At 43.9% G+C, this 24,542-nt stretch overlaps 1 protein-coding gene across 1 annotated transcript in view; it reads right to left on the reverse strand.

The window, feature by feature from the left end:
* The window catches only part of LOC137322209 (dynein axonemal heavy chain 8-like), a 1,675,662-nt gene that overhangs the window by 1,259,378 nt on the left and 391,742 nt on the right, over positions 1-24,542 (reverse strand). Inside the window, exon 16 of the mRNA XM_067985325.1 lies at positions 862-981. Within this exon, the coding sequence (XP_067841426.1) occupies positions 862-981 (120 nt within the window). The remainder of the gene's footprint in view (positions 1-861; positions 982-24,542) is intronic.

Genomic DNA, 24,542 nt, shown 5'->3' on the forward strand with positions numbered 1-24,542 from the left:
AAAATATTTTCTCTGATTCACGCTTTCTATATTTTGAGTACCAGCCTTTCCATATATTGATATTGCTACGTGCTATGACATCAGAGGTTTTCACTGTCAATTTTCCTATGCGGAGGATTATTTTCTATGAATACTAGGTGCATCAAAATTATAAAAGCATTTACAGTTTTAATATACCTATAACAATAGAACATAGAAAAATATCATATTCTCAGGACTTCCCAATGACTTCATGTTCAATTAATTGAGTGTAGTCACAATGTTTTGTCGGCAGATACAGCATCCAATTTGAGCACAGGAAAGTCCCACATAGAACAAATGAGACAAATAGCTAGATTGTTTGATTTTGATGGCGTTGGTTGAGGGAGGAATGTTGGCCAGAATGTCAAGAAAATTGACTACTCTTCTTTCAATAGTGCTGTGGGAACTTTAAAGTCCACCTGAACCAACAGTATAGGGCCTCAGTTTAACATCTTATCCAAAGGACATCATCTCCAATCTGTACATGTCTGGGTAACCTGGGAATTCTGTATGTTACAACATCATTCGGCTCAGCAGAAGGCTACTCCAATTTTCTGGCAGTTCTTTGAGGTGGTTGCCCCTGTTGCAGCTCTATGGACCTACCAGCCTGACTATTTAAATAGTGTCATCCCTATGATTTGGGATGGAGTTAATTTCAGAGCACAGTGGCATCTGGAAGTATCACCCACTACATTCCCAGGGGAAGAGCAAGGACCCCAGAATTCAAGGCCATGGACTAGGAGAAAAAGAATATAAAATCAAACAGAAAAAAATATATTTAATCTTTCCTTTGAATATAATTCTATTACTATCTAATCACTTTATATTAGAATGACTTACATAGAAATAGTCAATGGGCTCATATATGCGCCTGAAGAGCTGTCTCACCCACAGTATCTTTCCAGCTATAGGAGGCATGTTTCTAGCAAGTGGTGGATTCTCTTTATTAGCCTGATAACGCTGCAGACAGACATTCAGAATTACAAAATAAACTAGACAGACAACAAATTGGATAACTAACATAAAAAGGTACATTTTACAACCTGTTGTGCCAGTATGGGTCAGGTGCAGGGAAATTGGTAAATTAGGCAAGCAAGTCTTAGACCGGTTTCTTGTCATATTCCTAAAGCGGAACAATTTTCCATTGGTTTTAAATGGGCTAAGAGAACTCTCACAGAAAACATGCAAGAGCTTCATTAATCCCCTTGAATACTGCCATGGCATCTTTTACATCCACTGCAGCGGGCAAATGGGAACTCAGTTTAATGTCTCATTCAGAAGACAGTACCTGCAATGGTGCAGCATTCCCCTCAGTACTGCAGCGAAGCATCAGTCTGGATTTGATGCTTAAGTCCTGGAGTGGGGCTTGAACCCACCACCTTCTAGCATTGAGGCAAGAAGTTCTGCCAATGAACCAAGGCTGACAATTCCATTGTGTAGATTGGAGTCATGTGTAGGTCAGACGAAGTAGAGGTAGCAGGTTGTCTTCCCTGAGAAATATTAGATTATCTATACTCCATTTGAGATGTCAAGTCTTCAAACAAAGTCAAGGAGTATGTAGGCAGGATAGTCACCGTCTGATTGCGTGGTGACTGCTATTTACTAGGTTATTATAATAGTTAATCCCAAAGTTTGTTTCTAATAACCTATTCCAATATTTTGCACAGTATCGATGCAAATTCTGATTTGTTGCATGGATCTGTTTTGTCATTTCTTTGAAAATGGTATCAACGTAGCTTGTTTTCAGACTAGTGGGATTTCCCCAGCATTCATCAACTCTCTCATAATGACTATAAGCACCCCACAAATTTCATCCCATATCTCTCTTGATAGTTTAGGAAAATATCATAGATCCCAGCAGATTCATTTATTTTGAGCTATTAGCCTGTTTAGGTTATCAATCTCAATTCTGCTGAAGTTGTTCCCTTGGATTATCCTTAACAATGGAGAGCATGCTGCTCCTGACTTCCTTTGTGAATACTTGGAGTAAGTAATCATTAGTATATTATTTTAAATTCTCACTCACTTTCCTCAGTTAGCATCCTTTAGGGTTCTCACCTCTTTTCTGAGTTCCTTCTTACTGTTACAGTAACAAATTAATTTCTTATTGTATATTTTGCATCTGTGGCTATGCTCATTTCCAGGTTCCTCTTTGCTGCTCTCACCACCCTTAATTTTCTTATATTTTTATATTCATCCTAGCGGCCGCCCTCACCTTTTCCCCTACATCATTTGAAGAGTTTGTTCTTCCAAATTTCTCTTCTGATTGTTTTGTTGATCAATGAGAAGTGTGCTTGTTTAGACTTCACTTACTAATCGAAAGGTACGCTTTAATCCTTCAAAATGCCCTGAAATGTGTTCTACTTGTTCTATACTGAATTGTTGCTCAACAATCCGTCATCCCCCAATCAATTTGCTTGAGCTCTTCCTTCACTCACTTGAAGTTGGCCTTTTAATAATTGTACGTAACAGGCTGTTATGTATAATTACTATTATGTTATGTATAATAACAGCAGTATTGCTGAATCTCAGATCACGTCGAACTTGATCATTCGGTGGTCACTATCATCCAAATGTGCCAAGACTTTGATTTCCTGTATATTATTTGGATCACTTATCAATATATGTTCTGCCTTTTATGACTTCCGTGAGACATTGGTGTGGAACGGGCAAAAAAGAGCTGGGAAAACGAAAGGATATCTATATCACCACATCCACAGAGGATCCAAGTGGAACAGATGACTCTGCTACCAAAGGGGGTTCATCAACTCAATGATCCAGGAGCGAGCACCACCGTCCCAAAGGAAGAACATCATCAGATCAACCACGCAGCTCAGTAGAGTTCAGCCAAGAAATCCAAGATATAATAATGCAGTATATAAGATGATCAATATGGTCGGGAGCAATTAGTTTAAACATGAAGATTAAAGTAGGATAGTAGTCATGGCAGACGAACAGCACAGTCCTGATTGAGAAGCGTCCAGGAAATCAATGGGAGAAGTGTCCCAGCAGTGGAAGCCCCAATCAGGTGAAAGCAAAGATCAGCAGAGTGAGGAATGGGCAATGTTCTCTGGAGCAGGTGAATTAAGCTAAAATAGAGGCAGGGGGTCTTAAGCAATGATGTAAAGGCGACTGAGGTGGGGGAGGGATGGGAGAGGGAGGGTAGGGATGGTGGTGGATAGCCACAGATGGAGCTGCAGATGAGAGGAGTTCAGCCCAGGTGCCCTCCTGAAAAATCACACAGGATTATTGGACAGATATTATGCTGGATAGGAAACAAGCTGAAATCTTGCAGGCAGAGGGTTGTCATTAATGAGAGTGGATCTATTGGGGCCTGATCACAAGTGGAGCTCTACAAAGGTCTGTGTTGGGATCATTTCTGATTCATTAATGATTTGGATGAAGACATTAATGGAACCATTTGTAAATTTGCAGATGACACCAAAATGTGCACAGGTACAAGTAATTTAGTTCAATTGGGGAATGAGCTCATATATGGCAGATGTCCTTCAATGTGACCAAGTGCAGTGCCATGCTTTTGGGGTGGAGAATCTACAGATATGCTTATACCACACATATGTTAAAGGTTATGGATCAAGAGAAACCTGGAGAAAACTATTTATCTAATAAATAGTTGACAATTTATTAGAAGAGTGCAATCAATCTGAGATGGCTGTAGGGAATGTAAATAGGGTTTTAGGATTTATTGCTAAGATTATTAAGTATAAAACAAAGAACATACAACTAAACTTAGGCTATATAAGACCTTGGTATGTCTGCACTTGGAGTATTGTATCCCGTTTTGGTCCCAGCACATGGAGAAGGCTATTGAGACCCTGAAATTCTATGAAGGCTCGCCTGGTTTCCTGGCATAGCTGCTGGGAAATCAGGAGAACTGCTGAGGAATTTCAGGGCTTAGACCGTGGAGAAAATGCAAAAGATTGCAACCAGATTTTTACTGAGCTTTAAGGCTCTTAAGTTATAGAGCGAATGCTATGTACTTAAAGGAAATGCAGGTCTTGAGAAGATACATGTCATTTGTGACTTTAATTACAGCCGTTTCAGTAGTGTGACAGGGGAGGAAACCTGATTGGAGAGATTCAAACATGGAATTGCTGGAAAGACGGGCACGAATTTGGGAAACAACACATTCAATTTTGGAAAGGAAAGGGACGTTGAAGATGTGGCAGTAGTTTGTAAGGGCATAAGGGTTGAATGTGGGCTTTTTGAGTAAGGGAGTGACGACAGCAGTTTTGAAAGGGAGGGGAACAATACCTGAGAAGACGGAATCATCTACAATGTCAGCTAGCATGGGGGCCAAGAAGGGAAGTTGGGTGGTCAGCAGTTTAGTGGGAATGGGATCAAGAGAGCAGGAGGTAAGAATCATGAACAGGATGAACTTGGAGAGGGCAGGAGGAAAGATAGGAGAGAAACTAAAACAAGATGTGAGTTCAGGGCTAGGGCAGGGAGAGCCAGGGGGAGATCTGGCTTGGTCAGCAAGAGGAAGGGTAGATGCAACAGAGGCCGCTGAACGGATGGTCTCCATCTTAGTGATGTCCATAAGAGGCGAGCGGCGGTCCTGGGTCCAGACTAATTGCTACCCAATAACTTAGTGATTTTTAATCTATCAAATATAATTCTGGGCCAACTGCACCTGAAGGCAAAATTCCTACTCAGCCTGAACTTCCATGAGGCTAAACTCCACACTCGATTGGCCCTTTGCACTCCACTGGTCTCTTGCTGTCGAAAAGAAGAAAGGTAGAGTGCCATGACAATCCCTCAGCAACCACATGCCCTAGCATTTCATATACCTGATACCCTCTAAAACGTCTATCCCCAGGATCTGAATAGCTTCCTCAGCATAGGGAGTGAGAGATCTCAGGTTTGAGCAGTGGCACCTGTTGTCTTGAAAAAGAATGTAAAAAGTGAGAATCACTTTTCATTCCCATAACATCCAGCCCACAGTAAGTGTGATAATGGATTAATGTACCAGTGTTATATTTTTGTGGGTTGAATGTACTTGAGGATATGAGTGAAGGAACACTTCCAGGTGAAGGCTGGCATGTAAAGAGCAACATGCTACTTTGGATTACGGTACAAGTCCACCGAGTAAGTTGGCTCCCATTGTGTTCATCAGGAAGGCAGGTAGCAGGATTGGAAATGATAAGACTGCATATGTAGATGTGAAGATAAATGAAATGCAAAAAGCTCTAGGATTTCAATGTCTACAAATGTGAAACCAGCTCTGCAGCTGTGTCTGCCGCCACTTCTGCTTTCTCCCCTCCCATTCCTGACCACCCTCATTGCCGCAGTTTTGCTCCCATCTCCCTATTGCCGTTCCATGCTTACCTCTTCCATGAGACTCACCTCCTGTGCCTTCAATCTCCTCCCCTCCCACTTATCATCATAGAATCATAGAAGTTACAACATGGAAACAGGCCCTTCGGCCCAACATGTCCATGTCGCCCAGTTTATACCACTACGCTAGTCCCAATTGCCTGCATTTGGCCCATATCCCTCTATACCCATCTTACCCATGTAACTGTCCAAATGCTTTTTAAAAGACAAAATTGTACCCGCCTCTACTACTGCCTCTGGCAGCTCGTTCCAGACACTCACCACCCTTTGAGTGAAAAAATTGCCCCTCTGGACCCTTTTGTATCTCTCCCCTCTCACCTTAAATCTATGTCCCCTCGTTATAGACTCCCCTACCTTTGGGAAAAGATTTTGACTATCTACCTTATCTGTGCCCCTCATTATTTTATAGACTTCTATAAGATCACCCCTTAACCTCCTACTCTCCAGGGAAAAAAGTCCCAGTCTATCTAACCTCTCCCTATAAGTCAAACCATCAAGTCCCGGTAGCATCCTAGTAAATCTTTTCTGCACTCTTTCTAGTTTAATAATATCCTTTCTATAATAGGGTGACCAGAACTGTACACAGTATTCCAAGTGTGGTCTTACTAATGTCTTGTACAACTTCAACAAGACATCCCAACTCCTGCATTCAATGTTCTGACCAATGAAACCAAGCATGCCGAATGCCTTCTTCACCACCCTATCCACCTGTGACTCCACTTTCAAGGAGCTATGAACCTGTACTCCTAGATCTCTTTGTTCTATAACTCTCCCCAACGCCCGACCATTAACGGAGTAGGTCCTGGCCCGATTCGATCTACCAAAATGCATCACCTCACATTTATCTAAATTAAACTCCATCTGCCATTCATCGGCCCACTGGCCCAATTTATCAAGATCCCGTTGCAATCCCAGATAACCTTCTTCACTGTCCACAATACCACCAATCCTGGTGTCATCTGCAAACTTACTAACCATGCCTCCTAAATTCTCATCCAAATCATTAATATAAATAACAAATAACAGCGGACCCAGCACCGATCCCTGAGGCACACCGCTGGTCACAGGCCTCCAGTTTGAAAAACAACTCTCTACAACCACCCTCTGTCTTCTGTCGTCAAGCCAATTTTGTATCCAATTGGCTACCTCACCTTGGATCCATGAGATTTAAACTTATGTAACAACCTACCATGCGGTACCTTGTCAAAGGCTTTGCTGAAGTCAATGTAGACCACGTCTACTGCACAGCCCTCATCTATCTTCTTGGTTACCCCTTCAAAAAACTCAATCAAATTCGTGAGACATGATTTTCCTCTCACAAAACCATGCTGACTGTTCCTAATCAGTCCCTGCCTCTCCAAATGCCCGTAGATCCTGTCCCTCAGAATACCCTCTAACAACTTGCCCACTACAGATGTCAGGCTCACCGGTCTGTAGTTCCCAGGCTTTTCCCTGCCGCCCTTCTTAAACAAAGGCACAACATTTGCTACCCTCCAATCTTCAGGCACCTCACCTGTAGCTGTCGATGATTCAAATATCTCTGCTAGGGGACCTGCAATTTCCTCCCTAACCTCCCATAACGTCCTGGGATACATTTCATCAGGTCCCGGAGATTTATCTACCTTGATGCGCGTTAAAACTTCCAGCACCTCCCTCTCTGTAATATGTACACTCCTCAAGACATCACTATTTATTTCCCCAAGTTCCCTAACATCCATGCCTTTCTCAACCGTAAATACCGATGCGAAATATTCATTTAGGATCTCACCCATCTCTTGTGGTTCCGCACATAGATGACCTTGTTGATCCTTCAGAGGCCCTACTTTCTCCCTAGTTACTCTTTTGCCCTTTATGTATTTGTAGAAGCTCTTTGGATTCTCCTTTGCCTTATCTGCCAAAGCAATCTCATGTCCCCTTTTTGCCCTCCTGATTTCTCTCTTAACTCTACTCCGGCAATCTCTATACTCTTCCAGGGATCCACTTGATCCCAGCTGCCTATGCATGTCATATGCCTCCTTCTTCTTTTTGACTAGGGCCTCAATCTCCCGAGTCATCCAAGGTTCCCTACTTCTACCAGCCTTGCCCTTCACTTTATAAGGAATGTGCTTACCCTGAACCCTGGTTAACACACTTTTGAAGGACTCCCACTTACCAGACGTCCCTTTGCCTGCCAACAGACTCTCCCAATCAACTTCTGAAAGTTCCTGTCTAATACCATCAAAATTGGCCTTTCCCCAATTTAGAATTTTAACTTTTGGGCCAGACCTATCATTCTCCATAGCTATCTTAAAACTAATGGAATTATGATCACTGGTCCCAAAGTGATCCCTCACTAACACTTCTGTCACCTGCCCGTCCTTATTTCCCAAGAGGAGGTCAAGTTTTGCCCCCTCTCTAGTCGGGCCATCCACATACTGAATGAGAAATTCCTCCTGAATACACTCAACAAATTTCTCTCCATCCAAGCCCCTAATGCTATGGCTGTCCCAGTCAATGTTGGGAAAGTTAAAGTCCCCTACTATTACCACCCTATTTTTCTTGCAGCTGTCTGTAATCTCCTTACATATTTGCTCCTCAATTTCCCGTTGACTATTTGGGGACTGTAGTAACTACCTTTCCCATGCTTTCCAACACAACCAATGGCACCCTTGGCTCAGAAACCATCCCTACCTTATAGTATCATAGTATGATATGGCACAGAAGCGGGCCATTCAACCCATCGTGCCTGTGCCAGCTCTTTGAAAGAGCTTTCCAATTAGTCCCACTCTCCTGCACTTTCCCTATAGCGCTGTAATTTTTTTCCCTTCAAGTATTTATCCAATTCCCTTTTGAAAGTTACTACTGAATCTGTTACCACCACCCTATCAGGCAGTGCATTCCAAATCATAACAACTCACTGCTTAAAAAAAATGTTTCTTCCTGTTGCCTCTGGTTCTTTTGCCAATCGCCTTATATCTGTGTCCTCTGGTTACTGACCTTTTTGCCACTAGAAACAGTTTTTCCTTTTTTACTCTATCAAAACCGTTCATGATTTTGAACACCTCTATCAAATCTCTTCTCAACCTTTTCTGCTCTAAGGAGAACAACCCCAGTTTCTCCAAACTCTCCACATAACTGAAGTTCCTCATCCCTGGTACCAATCTAGTAAATCTCTTCTGCATCCTCTCTATGGTCTTGACATCTATTGATAAAGCCACGGATCCCATATGCTTTTCTAACGGCCTTTTCAACTTGTCCTGCCACCTTCAAAAATTTGTGTATATACACCCCTGTCCCTTTTCGAAGGCAATAAAGGCATGGATAAGGGTTTCAGCAGCAGATGGGCTGAGGAATGGCGGAGATGGGCGATATTACGGAGGTGGAAGTAGGCAGTTTTGGTGATGGAGAGGTGTTGGAAGCTCAAATCAGGGTCAAGTAGGATGCCAAGGTTGCGAACAGTCTGGTTCAGCCTCAGACAGTGGCCAAGGAGAAGGATAGAGTTGGTGGCTGGGAATGGAGTTTGTGGTAGGGACAGAAGATAGAGTCATAGTCATAGAAGTTTACAACATGAAAACAGACCCTTCGGCCCAACATGTCCATGTCGCCCAGTTTATACCACTAAGCTAGTCCCAGTTGCCTGCATTTGGCCCATATCCCTCTATACCCATCTTACCCATGTAACTGTCCAAATGCTTTTTAAAAGACAAAATTGTACCCGCCTCTACTACTGCCTCTGGCAGCTCGTTCCAGACACTCACCACCCTTTGAGTGAAAAAATTGCCCCTCTGGACCCTTTTGTATCTCTCCCCTCTCACCTTAAATCTATGCCTTCTCGTTATAGACTCCCCTACCTTTGGGAAAAGATTTTGACTATCTACCTTATCTATGCCCCTCATTATTTTATAGACTTCTATAAGATCACCCCTCAACCTCCTACTCTCCAGGGAAAAAAGTCTCAGTCTATCCAACCTCTCCCTATAAGTCAAACCATCAAGTCCCGGTAGCATCCTAGTAAATCTTTTCTGCACTCTTTCTAGTTTAATAATATCCTTTCTATAATAGGGTGACCAGAACTGTACACAGTATTCCAAGTGTGGCCTTACTAATGTCTTATACAACTTCAACAAGACATCCCAACTCCTGTATTCAATGTTCTGACCAATGAAACCAAGCATGCCGAATGCCTTCTTCACCACCCTATCCACCTGTGACTCCACTTTCAAGAAGCTATGAACCTGTACTCCTAGATCTCTTTGTTCTATAACTCTCCCCAACGCCCTACCATTAACGGAGTAGGTCCTGGCCCGATTTGATCTGCCAAAATGCATCACCTCACATTTATCTAAATTAAACTCCATCTGCCATAATGGCTTCAGTCTTTCCAATTTTTAATTGGAGAAAATTTCTGCTGGATTTCGGACAGCCCCTTTTCCCACTTCTCCCATAACTCCATTTGTAGTCCAGCTTCCATCCTGCTCATAGCACTGAGACAGTCCTAGACAAAGTCCCAAAGACATCCCATGACTGACTGTGCCCATTGCACATTATTCATCATTGTTCTCTTTGATCTCTCTGCAGTGCTGACAGTTGACAAAGACATCCTCTTACATCATGGGCTAGAAATTGGGCCATTGAGCGCCCATTATTTCGGCGCTACGCAGCCTCCCGAACATCCAAGATGACGTCTTGGATGCGCACATACGCTTCTAGTGTGACATGTGCCGGACGCAATCTTGGTAAAGGCTTTAGCGCATGTGCAAATAACGAACACCGGCAGCATGAAAAGTAAGGAGAAAATGCATTCGATCAGTGTGATGATCTGATTTAAAGTGATAGACACCAGTTTGGGACTTAACGCTCCACTCAACGCCCTGTGTTAACCACGACCATCTGAACATGTCTTAGAGTGCCTGAAGGACCCCCCGCCAGCGCTATTTAAAGGGACCATGCAGGATTTACTGGTTAGTTGCTGGATTATTGCTTCTGGCTGCTGATGCATTTGTAACTGTTTTTGGAGGTGTCCTATACTTGAATACTAGGACGAGGGGACATAGCTTAACATAGGACGTGCAGGAGTGAAGTTAGGAAACACTTCTACACACAAAAGGTGGGAGAAGTTTGGAACGCTCTTCTGCAAACGGAAGTTGATGCTAGCTGAACTGTGAATTTTAAATCTGAGATTGATAGATTTCTGTGAACCAAGAGTATAAAGGGATATGGGGCTAAGGCGGGTATATGGAGTTTGTGGTGCTATGCGCCTGGCATTGACTGCGTCTCCCACTGCCTCCCACTGCCTTTTGGGAAAATTCTGGAGGGCCTCTTGCCCCCCCGCCCCTATGGATTTAGGATGTTCCTCCTTCTGTTCACTTCTTGCATCAAGTTTTCGAGAACCTTGGTGCATGCACTCTCGCAGGCCTGGTACATACTCAGATCGGCAGATTGGTGAGATCTGCCATGCAGATTAGAGGATGTGGGATTTAGTAGTATGCAACCTTTATTCAATGTTTTAACATAACTCATCAGTTTGTAAACATAGGGATAGGACCTACATCTGTGTTTTACATGTGCGATGTCAGATCTCCGTTCAGACTCCATGCAGACAGCAGACTGTTATTTTTAGCAATAACAGGTACCGGCTGCCTTTAAGAGAGAGTTTGGCAGGCTGTCAGCGAGACAGCCTGGCTTTAAGAGAATGGGGCTCCCCCTGCAGGTGAAAAGTGCAATTGTCATTCAATCTTAGTGGCAACGTTGATTTAGAATGCTGCTTTCAGGTGTGTGCTGAGGCTGGACAAATGTCTTGTCCTGCCTGTGAAGGAAGCATCAGGTGCGGGTTAATCACAGATCGCGATACCTACGCCCAGTTTCGGGCCCTATCCAATTTAAACCCCCATGTCTCCTCTGTCGTCCAGCATTGTGGGACTGCTTTTGCATGGTTAGGAACAGGGGCTGAAATTCTACTGCAGTTCATGCCTGGCACAGAGAGGGTAGAAGCCTTTTCTGATTTATGTTTTAAAAGCACTGAACTGGGATTTCCATTGGTGACATTCTGGTGAATCTGTGCTGCACCCCCTCCAAGGCCAATGTATCTGGTGCCCAAAAATAAATGCTGTACTTCAGATGGGGTCCAGCCGAGGCTCTATACAAATGAAGCATAACTTCCTTCCCTTTGTATTCCAGTCCCCTTGAGATAAAGGGTAACATTCTATTAGCCTTTTTGATTGCTTTTTACATCTGTCCACTAGCTTTTAGTGATTAGTGTACATGGACATCCAAATCTCTTTGCTCCTCCACAGCTCCTAGTTTCTCATCATTTAGAAAATACTCCAATTCATCTTTCTTGGATCCAAAGTGGAAACCGTCACACTTCCCCACATTGAACTCCAATTGCCACAGTTGTGCCCACTCACTTAATCTGTCTATGTCCCTTTGTAACTTTCTACTCCCACCTGCACTACTTACTGTGCCTCCCAAACTTTGATATACAACCCTCTATTCCTTCACCTATGTCATTGATAAGTCATTGATACATCTACAAAGATATGCAGGCAAAACTGTAACTGAACAATGGGCAGCCTTTAAAAAAGTGATGGTTCAGGTACAGTCTAGGTTCATTCCCACAAGGGGGAAAGGTAGGGCAACTAAAGCCAGAGCTCTCTGGATGACGAAAGAGACAGAGAGTAAGAGGCAGAAAAAAGGGGAGTACAACAGATGTCAGGTTGATAATACAAGTGAGAACCAAGCTGAATATAGAAAGTTCAGAGGGGAAGTGAAAAAGGAAGTAAGAGGGGCAAAGAGACAGTACTGAGAATAGACTGGCGGCTAACATAAAAGGGAGTCCAAAAGTCTTCTATAGGCATATAAATAGTAACTGGGTAGTAAGAGGAGCAGTGGGGCCGATTAGGAACCAAAAAGGAGATCTACTCATGGAGGCAGAGGGCATGGCTGAGGTACTAAATGAGTACTTTGCAGTTGTCTTTACCAAGGAAGCAGATGCTGCCAAAGTCACTGTAAAAGAAGAGGTAGTTGGATGGGCTAAAAATTGATCAAGCGGAGATATTAGAAAGGCTAGCTGTACTTAAAGTAGATCAGTCGCAGTCCAGATGGGATGCATCCTAGGTTGCTGGGGGAAGTAAAGGTGGAAATTGCGGAGGTACTGGCCATAATCTTCCTGCCACATCCAGTCGTGAATGGTGGTGGACAATTAAACAACTAATGGGAGGCTCCGTCAACATCCCCATCCTCAATGATGGCGGAGTCCAGCACGTGAGTGCAAAATTCAAGGCTGAAGTATTTGCAACCATCTTCAGCCAATTCGATTCACTGCACTTGATATCAAGAACCGGCTGAATGCACTGGATACAGCAAAGGCTATGGGCCCCGACAACATCCTGGCTGTAGTGCTGAAGACTTGTGCTCCAGAATTTGCCGCACCTCTAGCCAAGCTATTCCAGTACAGCTACAACACTGGCATCTACTCGACAATGTGGAAAATTGCCCAGGTATGTCCTGTCCACAAACAGCACGACAAATCCAAACCGACCAATTACCACCCCATCCGTCTACTCTCAATCATCAGCAAAGTGATGGAAGGTGTCGTGGACAGTGCTATCAAGCGGCACTTACTCACCAATAACCTACTCACCGATGCTCAGTTTGGGTTCCGCCAGGGCCACTCGGCTCTAGACCTCGGTCCAAACATGGACAAAAGAGCTGAATTCCAGAGGTGAGGTGAGAGTGACTGCCCTTGACATCAAGGCAGCATTTGACAGAGTGTGGCACCAAGGAGCCCTAGTAAAATTGAAGTCAATGGGAATCAGGGGGAAAATTCTCCAATGGCTGGAGCCGTACCTAGCACAAAGGAAGATGGTAGTGGTTGTTGAAGGCCAATCATCTCAGCCCCAGGACATCACTGCAGGAGCTCCTCAGGGTAGTGTTCTAGGCCCAACCATCTTCAGCTACTTCATCAATGGCCTTCCCTCCATCATAAGGTCAGAAATGGGAATGTTTGCTGATGATTGCAGAGTGTTCAGTTCCATTCGCAACCCCTCAGATAATGAAGCAGTCCATGCCCGCCTGCAGCAAGACCTGGCTTAGGCTGATAAGTGGCAAGTAACATTCGCGCCACACAAGTGCCAGGCAATGACCATCTCCAACAAGAGAGAGTCGAACCACCTCCCTTTGACATTCAACGGCATTACCATCCCCAAATCCCCCACCATCAACATCCTGGGGGTCACCATTGACCAGAAACTTAACTGGACCAGCCATATCAACACTGTGGCTACAAGAGCAGGTCAGAGGCTGGGTATTCTGCAGTGACTGACTCACCTCCTGACTCCCCAAAGCCTTTCCACCATCTACAAGGCACAAGTCAGGAGTGTGATGGAATACTCTCCACTTGCCTGGATGAGTGCAGCTCCAACAACACTCAAGAAGCTCGACACCATCCAGGACAAAGCAGCCCACTTGATTGGCACCCCACCCACCACCCTAAACATTCACTCCCTTCACCACCGGCGCACCGTGGCTGCAGTGTGTATCATCTACAGGATGCACTGCAGCAACTCCCCAAAGCTTCTTCTACAGCACCTCCCAAACCCGCAACCTCTACCACCTAGAAGGACAAAGGCAGCATGCACATGGGAACAACACCGCCTGCATGTTCCCCTCCAAGTCACGCACCATCCCAACTTGGAAATATATATATCACCGTTCCTTCATCGTCGCTGGGTCAAAATCCTGGAACTCCCTACCTAACAGCACTGTGGGAGAACCTTCAGAACATGGACTGCAACAGTTCAGGAAAGTGGCTCACTACCATCTTCTCAAGGACAATTAGGGATAGGCAATAAATGCTGGCGTTGCCTGCGACGCCCACATCCCATGAACGAATAAAAAAAACTGTGGTGTATATGGACTTCCAAAAGGCGTTTGATAAAGTGCCGCATAATAGGCTTGTCATCAAAGTTGAAACCCATGGAATAAAAGGGGCAGTGGCAGCATGGATATGAAATTGGCTTAGTGACAGAAAACAGAGAGTAGTGGTGAATGGATATTTTTCGGACTGGAGGGAGGTATACAGTGGTGTTCCCCAGGGGTTGGTATGAGGACCACTGCTTTTCTTGATATATATTAATGATGTCGACTTGGGTGCACAAGGCACAATTTCAAAATTTGCAGATGACACAAAGCATGGAAGTGTCGTGAACAGTGAGGAGGACAGTGATGGACTTCAAGAGGACATAGACAGGCTGGTGGAATGGGCGGATATGTGGCAGATGAAATTTAACGCAGAACAGTGCAAAGTGATACATTTTGACAGGAAGAATGAGGAGAGGCAATATAAACTAAAGGGTACAATTCTAAAAGGGGTGCAGGAACAGAGAGACCTGGGAGAATATGTGCACAAATCTTTCAAGGTGACAGGGCAGGTTGAGAAAGCGGTTAAAAAAGCATACGGATCCTGGGCTTTATAAATAGGGGCATAGAATACAAAACCAAGGAAGTTATGATGAACCTTTATAAAACACTGGTTCGGCCACAACTGGAGTATTGTGTCCAATTCTGGGCACCGCACTTTCGGAAGGATGTGAAGGCCTTAGAGAAGGAGCAGAAGAGATTTACTAGAATGGTTCCAGGGATGAAGGACTTCAGTTACGTGGATATACTGGAGAAGCTGGGGTTGTTCACCTTAGAGCAGAGAAGGTTGAGAGGAGATTTGATAGCCGGCACGGACTCGATGGACCGAATGGCCTCCTTCCATGCTGTCACCATTCTATGATTCTTTGATACATCAGAGGACTCTGTGAACCCATATCTGCACAAGGAACTGGGTGTACAACCGCACCACAGTTTCTTGGACATGCTTTTTTTTATATTCATTCATGGGATGTGGGCGTCGATGGCAAGGCCGGCATTTATTGCCCATCCTTAATTGCCCTTGAGAATGTTGGAGGAACTGTGTCTTTTGCTGCTTACATTTTACTACTGTCGTCAGACCTACATTCTTGCCAAACAGCGCATGCTGGTCAGAAATCAACTTCTGCAACCTCTTCCCAATTCCTCAGACCTTGCAGGTACGTTTTCTTTGAGATGTGGGTGGTGCAGGCAAAGCCACAGTTTTACTGCCCTTTCCTTGTTGCCCTGTGATGGCCCTACTTCTTGAACTTTTGCAGTCCTTGTGTTGAAGATACTCCCACAATACTGTTGAGCAGGGAATTACATTTTGACCCGGTCATTGTCAAGAAAATTTCAGCACACAATCAGGGCGTAACTTTTTTTGGTAACAAAATTAGACAGAAGCAATGGCCGGCCCAAAATTGATCCCCCTCAATTCCCTATGGCATTTTGGCCCTTCCCACACCCGCCCACTGAGGCTTGAATAAGCTAATTTAAAGATATGATAATGAATGCCAGTGGCGAGGTAGCTCCAAGTTTCCTGCTTTTACACTCACAGTGCACTCAGGTAACTTGGGTGAGTATTATGAATCACAACTGTTCCCAGTATCAGCTGAGCCAAGTTTCACTATAATTTCTGCAGCCGGGAAACACTTCTTGCAGCAATTTATTTTTGCCATTTTTTTTTTATTCGTTCACGGGATGTGGGCGTCGCTGGCGAGGCCAGCATTTATTGCCCATCCCTAATTGCCCTCGAGAAGGTGGTGGTGAGCCGCCTTCTTGAACCGCTGCAGTCCGTGTGGTGACGGTTCTCCCACAGTGCTGTTAGGAAGGGAGTTCCAGGATTTTGACCCAGCGACAATGAAGGAACGGCGATATATTTCCAAGTCGGGATGGTGTGTGACTTGGAGGGGAACGTGCAGGTGGTGTTGTTCCCATGCGCCTGCTGCTCTTGTCCTTCTAGGTGGTAGAGGTCGCGGGTTTGGGAGGTGCTGTCGAAGAAGCCTTGGCGAGTTGCTGCAGTGCATCCTGTGGATGGTACACACTGCAGCCACAGTGCGCCGGTGGTGAAGGGAGTGAATGTTTAGGGTGGTGGATGGGGTGCCAATCAAGCGGGCCGCTTTATCTTGGATGGTGTCGAGCTTCTTGAGTGTTGTTGGAGCTGCACTCATCCAGGCAAGTGGAGAGTATTCCATCACACTCCTGACTTGTGCCTTGTAGATGGTGGAAAGGCTTTGGGGAGTCAGGAGGTGAGTCTGCCTACACAGGCCTAGACTTGCTTCTCACTGCTTCTGACAGTGTGAGACTACTGCAAGATTTTCACTCCCCCTCACCCTCCCCCCCAACACAATGAGGGCTTCTCGGGATCAAGGATTTCAATCCCTAATGACATACCCGTCCATGTATGCCATTATCATGGAGGAGAAAGAGAAGCAGCACAGGATAGAACAAAGGAGAGTCAGGCAGCATTTAAGAAGGATGCACCTCACCAGATATTTCCCCCATAAAATTTATAGGCAACACAGTACAAGGTTGATCATCAAACGGACCATCAGGATCTTAAAGAGATGCTTTCGCTACCTAGATAGATCAGTCCTCAGTGACAGTTTCGGGAGCATCAGGGTATATCTGAGAACTCAAATATTCTCTTCTGTGTAACACTGTCAATTTTTTACACCAGAGCCATACTTCCTTCTCTCAATTTTCAAATTTAGGAATATTTCCTCAATCTAGCTGAGGCCTAACCAGTCCCGAATGGTACCTGGGTTAAGGATATCACTGAACGGATACAGGACATTTTGCGAGGGGAAGGGTAATAGCCAGAAGTTGTGGTCCATGTTGGAACCAATGACATAGGTAGGAAAAGGGTTAAGGTCATTCAGACAGAGTTTCATGAGCTCGGAAAAAGATTAAAGAACGGGACCTCAAAGGTGGTAATCTCTGGATTATCCCAGTGCCATATGCTTGTGAGTACAGAAACAGGAAGGTATTACAAGTGAATGCACAACTGAAGAAGTGTTGCAGGAGGGAGGGCTTCAGATTCCTGGGGCATTGGGACCAGTTCTGGGGCACAAGAGACCTGTACAAGCCAGAAGGGTTGCACCTGAATAGGGCTGGGACCAATGTCTTCGCGGGGTGGTTAGCAGCAGAGAGGAGGGACAAGTTGCATAAAAAAGTAGCAGGGATAAGTAGCAACAGAATAAAGAATAATGTAGAAAGAGCTGGAATTAGATGGAGGAAAAAAGCAAAGCAGACTAGCACGGTGTTGGAATGCATGTTTATTAATGCAAGGAGTGTTACAAATAAGGTTGATAAGCTGCAGGCACAAGCTGCCACATGAGGTTATGATATAGTGGCTATAATGGAGAGCTGGCTTAGACATGGGCAGGAATGGGAACTAAACATTCCTGGCTACAATGTATTCAGGAGGGATATGTCAGGAAAAAAGAAAGTTGGGGGGGGTGCGGTGGTAGTACCCTCATTCCTATTCAACATTGAATATTGGTTTTTGAGTGCCACGCTCCTGGGGGATTCCTGCACTGCCTGCCTATTCCTCTATTCTACAGAGGGATGATATACTCGCGGGTTCAAAGAATGAATCTATTTGGTTCGAGTTAAGGAACAGAAAAGGAGCTGTTATATTGCTGGGTGTTTACTATAGACCCTCAAATAGTGAAAAGAAGTTAGAGGAGCAAATCTGCAGGCAAATTTCGGAGAAATGTAAAAATAATAGAGCAGTAATAGTAGGGAACTTCAATTACCCTAATACAGACTGGCAAAAAAAGTGTAAAGGGCAAGGAAGGTGAAGAATTCCTAAAATTAGTACAGGAGAACTTTCTCAATCAGTATGCTTCTAGCCTAACAAGCAAGGAAGCACTGTTGGATCTAGTTCTGGGAAATGAAGTAGGGCAAGTAGAGTGTGTTTCAGTGGGAGAACATCTGGGTAATAATTTGGATTAAGGTAGTTGCGGAAAGGGACAAAGAAAAATCAAGTGAAAATACCCAACTGGAAGAGAGGCAATTTTAGTGATTTGAGAAGTGATCCAGCGCAGGTAGACTGGAGACAAAGACTGGCCAAGAAAACAGTAAATGAGCACTGGCAAGCCTTCAAGGCGGAGATAGTTCAGGTACAAACCAAGCATAAGGAGGAAAGATAGGGCATCCAAAGATGCACCCTGAATGATAAAGGAAGTAAAGGTTAAAATAAAACAGAAAAAGGTTTATGACAAATGTCAAGTACAACATACAGCAGAAGACCTGGCAGAATACAGAGAGTGCAGAAGGAAATTGAAAAAGGATATAATAAGGGCAAAGAGAGAATATAAGAAAAGATTAGCGGGTAACATAAAAGAGAACCCAAAAATCTTTTATAAACATATAAAAAGTAAAAGGAGGAGTGTTTGCTAGTGCTGTTGGGGAGGGTTTAAACTAAAGTGGCAGGGGGTTGGGAACCTGAGCAGGGAGAGAGAGGAAAGCGTAACAGGAAGGGACAGAAGGTATGGAGTAATAGGTAAAGTGTTAAAAAAGGAAAAAGCAGGAACTAAGCGTCACAAAACAGATTTGAAAGTTCTTTATCTGAATGCACGTAGCATTCGTAATAAAATGGACGAGTTAACGGCACAAATAACTACGTATGGGTATGATCTTGTGGCCATTACAGAAACATGGCTGCAGGGTGACAACGACTGGGAATTAAATATGCCAGGGTATTTAACAATCAGGAAGGACAGGCAGGAAGGAAGGGGAGGTGGGGTGGCTATGTTAATAAAGGAAGGAATCACTGTAATACAGAGAAATGATATTGGGACAAAGCATCAAGATAATGAAACAGTTTGGGTGGAGATAAGGAATAATAAGGGAAAAAAAACATTAGTGGGCATAGTATATAGGCCTCCTAATAGTTGCAACTCTGCTGGAAGAAGTATTAATCAGGAGATAGTCGGGGCATGTAATAAGGGAACAGCCATAATTATGGGGGATTTTAATTATCATATTAACTGGACAAATCAAATTGGGCAGAGCAGCCTTGAGGACGAGTTCATTGAGTGCATCAGGGATGGATTTCTTGAGCAGTATGTAACTGATCCTACAAGGGGGCAGGCAACCTTGGACCTGGTCCTGTGTAATGAGTCAGGATTAATTAATAATGTCCTAGTTAAGGATCCCCTTGGAACGAGCGACCACAACATGGTTGAATTCCATATCCAATTAGAGGGTGAGAAGGTTGATTCTCAAACAAGCGTACTGAGCTTGAATAAAGGAGACTATGATGGTATGAGAGCGGAATTGATTAAAGTGGACTGGGAAAATAGATTAAAGGGTAAGACGGTACATGAGCAGTGGTGTTCATTTAGGGAGTTATTTTACAACTTTCAAAATAAATATATTCCACTGAGGAAAAAAGGGTGTAAAAGAAATGACAGCCATCCGTGGCTAAGTAAAGAAATCAAGGATAGTATCCGACTAAAAACAAGGACATATAAGGTAGCCAAACTTAGTGGGAGGATAGAAGATTGGGAATTCTTCAAAAGACAGCAAAAAGTAACTAAAGGATTGATTAAGAAAGGGAAGTTAGATTATGAAAAGAAATTAGCAAAAAATATAAAAACAGATAGCAAGAGTTTCTATAGTTATATAAAAAGAAAAAGGGTGGCTAAGGCAAACATAGGTCCCTTAGAGGATGAGACCGGGAAATTAATGCTGGGAAACATGGAGATGGCAAAAATGCTGAACAAATATTTTGTTTCAGTCTTTACAGTAGAGGACACTAAGAATATCCCAACACTGGACAAACAGGGGACTCTCGGGGGGGAGGAGCTAAATACGATTAAAATCACTCAAGAGATGGTACTCAGTAAAATAATGGGACTCAAGGCGGATAAATCCCCTGGACCTGGTGGCTTCCATCCTAGGGTCTTGAGGGAAGTGGCAGTAGGGATTGTGGATGCTTTGGTGATAGTTTTCCAAAATTCCCTGGACTCAGGAGAGGTCCCGGCAGATTGGAAAACTGCTAATGTAACACCGTTATTTAAAAAGGGTAGTAGGCAGAAGGCTGGAAATTATAGGCCAGTTAGCTCAACATCTGTGGTGGGTAAAATTTTGGAGTCTATTATTAAGGAGACAGTAACGAAACATTTAGATAAGCATAATTTAATAGGACAAAGTCAGCATGGCTTTATGAAGGGGAAGTCATGTCTGACAAATTTGCTTGAGTTCTTCGAGGATATAACGTATAGGGTGGATAAAGGGGAACCAGTGGACGTAGTGTATTTAGACTTCCAGAAGGCATTCGACAAGGTGCCACATAAAAGATTATTACTTAAGATAAAAAATCACGGGATTGGGGGTAATATTCTGGCATGGGTGGAGGATTGGTTATCGAACAGGAAGCAGAGAGTTGGGATAAATGGTTCATTTTCGGACTGGCAACCAGTAACCAGTGGTGTTCCACAGGGGTCGGTGCTGGGTCCCCAACTCTTTACAATCTATATTAACGATTTGGAGGAGGGGACCGAGTGCAACATATCAAAATTTGCAGATGATACAAAGATGGGAGGGAAAGTAGAGAGTGAGGAGGACATAAAAAACCTGCAAGGGAATATAGACAGGCTGGGTGAGTGGGCGGAGATTTGGCAGATGCAATATAATATTGGAAAATGTGAGGTTATGCACTTTGGCAGGAAAAATCAGAGAGCAAGTTATTTTCTTAATGGCGAGAGACTGGAAAGTACTGCAGTACAAAGGGATCTGGGGGTCCTAGTGCAAGAAAATCAAAAAGTTGGTATGCAGGTGCAGCAGGTGATCAAGAAAGCCAACGGAATGTTGGCTTTTATTGCTAGGGGGATAGAATATAAAAACAAGGAGGTATTGCTGCAGTTATATAAGGTATTGGTGAGACCGCACCTGGAATACTGCATACAGTTTTGGTCTCCATACTTAAGAAAAGACATACTTGCTCTCGAGGCAGTACAAAGAAGGTTCACTCGGTTAATCCCAGGGATGAGGGGGCGGACATATGAGGAGAGGTTGAGTAGATTGGGACTCTACTCATTGGAGTTCAGAAGAATGAGAGGCGATCTTATTGAAACATATAAGATTGTGAAGGGTCTTGATCGGGTGGATGCAGTAAGGATGTTCCCAAAGATGGGTGAAACTAGAACTAGGGGGCATAATCTTAGAATAAGGGGCTGCTCTTTCAAAACTGAGATGAGGAGAAACTTCTTCACTCAGAGGGTGGTAGGTCTGTGGAATTTGCTGCCCCAGGAAGCTGTGGAAGCTACATCATTAGATAAATTTAAAACAGAAATAGACAGTTTCCTAGAAGTAAAGGGAATTAGGGGTTATGGGGAGCGGGCAGGAAATTGGACATGAAGCTGAGTTCGGATCGGTCAATGCCCTGTGGGTGGCGGAGAGGGCCCAGGGGCTATGTGGCCGGGTCCTGCTCCGACTTCTTGTGTTCTTTAGATTTGTGGTTGGGATCAGATCAGCCATGATCTTATTGAATGGCGGAGCAGGCTCGAGGGGCCGATTGGCCTACTCCTGCTCCAATTTCTTATGTTCTTATGTTCTTAAAGAAATGGTGGGGCCGATTAGGGACAAAGAAGAAAATCTTGTGGAAGTAGAGGGCATGACTGAGGTATTGAATGAATACTTTGCATTTGTCTTCACAAAAGAAGATGAAGTTGATGTCACAGTAGAGGAGGAGGGAGTAGAGATTTTGGATAGAATAAAAATATATGAAAGGTTGGCATCACTCAAAGTTAACAAGTCACCCAGTCCAGATAGGATGCATCCTAGGTTGCTGAGGGAAGGAAGGGTGGAGATAGCAGAAACTCTGACCACAATCTTTCAATCCTCCTTGGATATGGGAGTGGTGCCAGAGGACTGGAGCATTGGAAATATTACACCTCTATTCAAAAAAGGGAAGAGGGATAAACCTGGTAACTACAGGTGAATCAGTCTAACATTTGTGGTGGGAAAACTTCAAGAGACCATTGTCAAGGACAAAATTAATTCTCACTTGGAGAAGCAGGGGTTAATAAGGGCCAGTCAGTACGGATTTGTTAAAGGCAAATGCTGTCTGACTAACCTGATTGAGTTCTTTGATGAAGTATCACAGAAGGTTGATGAAGGTAGTGCAGTTGATGTTGTATATGTGGACTTTCAAAAGGCATTTGATAAAGTACCACATAACAGACTCATTCGGAAAATAGAAGTGCATAGGATTAAAGAGACTTGGGTGCTTAATTGGCTAAGGGGTAGAAGACAGAAAGTAGTGGTGAACAGTTGTTTTTCTGACTGGAGAGAAGTATGCAGTGGAGTCCCTCAGTATTAGGACCATTGCTTTTCTTGTTATATACAAATGACCTGGACTTGGGTATAGGGAGTACAATTTTTGAAGTTTGTGCATGACACAAAACTTGACAACATAGCAAATAGCGTGGAGGATAGTAGCAGACTTCAGGAGGACATAGACAGACTGGTGAAATGGACAGACACATGGCAGATGAAATTTAATACGGATAAGTGTGGAGTGATGCACTTTGGGAGGAACAACACGGAGAGGAAGTATAATCTAAATGGTACTATTTGAGGGGGTGCATGAGCAGAGGGACGTGGGGGTACATAGTCACAAATCTTTGAAGGTGGCAAGGCAAGTTGATAAGGCGGTTAAGAAAGCGTATGGGATATTTGGCTTTGTAAATAGGGGCATTGAATACAAAAACAAGGAAGTCATGTTAAACCTTTACAAATCACTGGTTAGGCCTCAGCTGGAGTATTATGTACAATTGTGGGCACCACATTTTAGGAAGGATATCAAGGCCTTGAAGAGGGTACAGAGGAGGTTTACCAGGATGATACCAGGGATGAGGGACTTCAGTTATATGGAGAGATTGGAGCAGCTGGGATTATTATTCTTGGAGCTGAGAAAGTTAAGGGGAGATTTAACAGAGGTATTCAAAATTATGACGGATTTTTATAGAGCAGGTAGGGAGAAACTGTTTCCTCTGGTAAGTGGGTTAGTAATCAGAGGTCATAGATTTAAAATAATTGGCACAAGAACTAGAGGGGAAATGAGGAGAAATTTTTTTTACACACAGTTGTTGAGATCTGGAATGCACTACCTGAAAGGGTGGTGGAAGTGGATCATATAGGAACTTTCAAAAGGCAATTGGACGTGTACTTGAAGGGGACTAATTTGCAGGGTTGTGGGGAAAAGGCTGGGGTGTGGGACTAAATTGGATAACTATTTCAAAGAGCTGGCACAGGCACGATGGGCCGAATGGCCTCCTTCTGTGCTTTCTCATTCTATGATTCTATATCCCTATGATCCAATTACCTGAAGGTGAGTGACTCTTTATATAATGCTTCCAATGCCCGTGAGCGACCAAAAGCTGCTAGGTTTTACTAGTGGCTTGAACTCTGAGCGGAACTTCCACAATTTTTAAAACTATGTTGGGGGGGGTCCTAATGACATCATAGAACCACAATTTCCAAGTATTCATGAGGCCTCTCACCTCAGCCAACCAAAAAAATGAGGCTGGGCGGGATAGTTTAAAATCGCCCCAATAATGGCTGCAATACTGTAGCATTGATTCTCTCATCATGTTCATGTCATGTGTGGCTCCCTGGTGGAAGCACAAAATCAGTGAATTTACCAAACAATGACAAGATGGGGGATTAAGGGGAAGAGCTAATTCTCAATAGACTATGGTCCTGAAATTATAAATAATTGGCAAAAGAACTAGAGGGGAAATGAAAAGAATTTTTTTCACAGAGCGTTGTTAAGATCTGGAACGGACTACCTGAAATGGTGGTGGAAGCAGATTCCATATGAATTTTCAAAAGGAAATTGGACATGTACTTGAAGAGGACTAACTTGCAGAGTTTTGGGGAAAAAGCTGCGGTGTGGGACTAAATAGCTTTCAAAAAGCCAGCACAGGCACGACGGGACGAATGGCCTCCTTCTGTGCTGTAAGATTCTATGATTCTATAATAGTAGCTAACAAATCCTAAAAGCCCTGAGTGACAGCAACATGCATCGTGGTTGCGATGGTCTGGGAGCTAATGTACAGGATGCTGTCCATTTTCCCCTATTGCCACCAGAGAGTAGTCTGACCTTCCATGGAGGTGGTGGTCCCTGGCCACTTCTTAGTTAGGGATCTGCTGCAGATTTCAATTAAGCTGCGACACGCTCCTTGATGTCTGCAACAAAGCAAAAGCTTCCCTAATGTTGCCACAAATGAGAACTGTAGACTCCTGTCAGTTATTACACATCCTCGGAG

This window comes from Heptranchias perlo, chromosome 5, assembly GCF_035084215.1.
Source record: "Heptranchias perlo isolate sHepPer1 chromosome 5, sHepPer1.hap1, whole genome shotgun sequence".
Classification (NCBI taxonomy): domain Eukaryota; kingdom Metazoa; phylum Chordata; class Chondrichthyes; order Hexanchiformes; family Hexanchidae; genus Heptranchias; species Heptranchias perlo.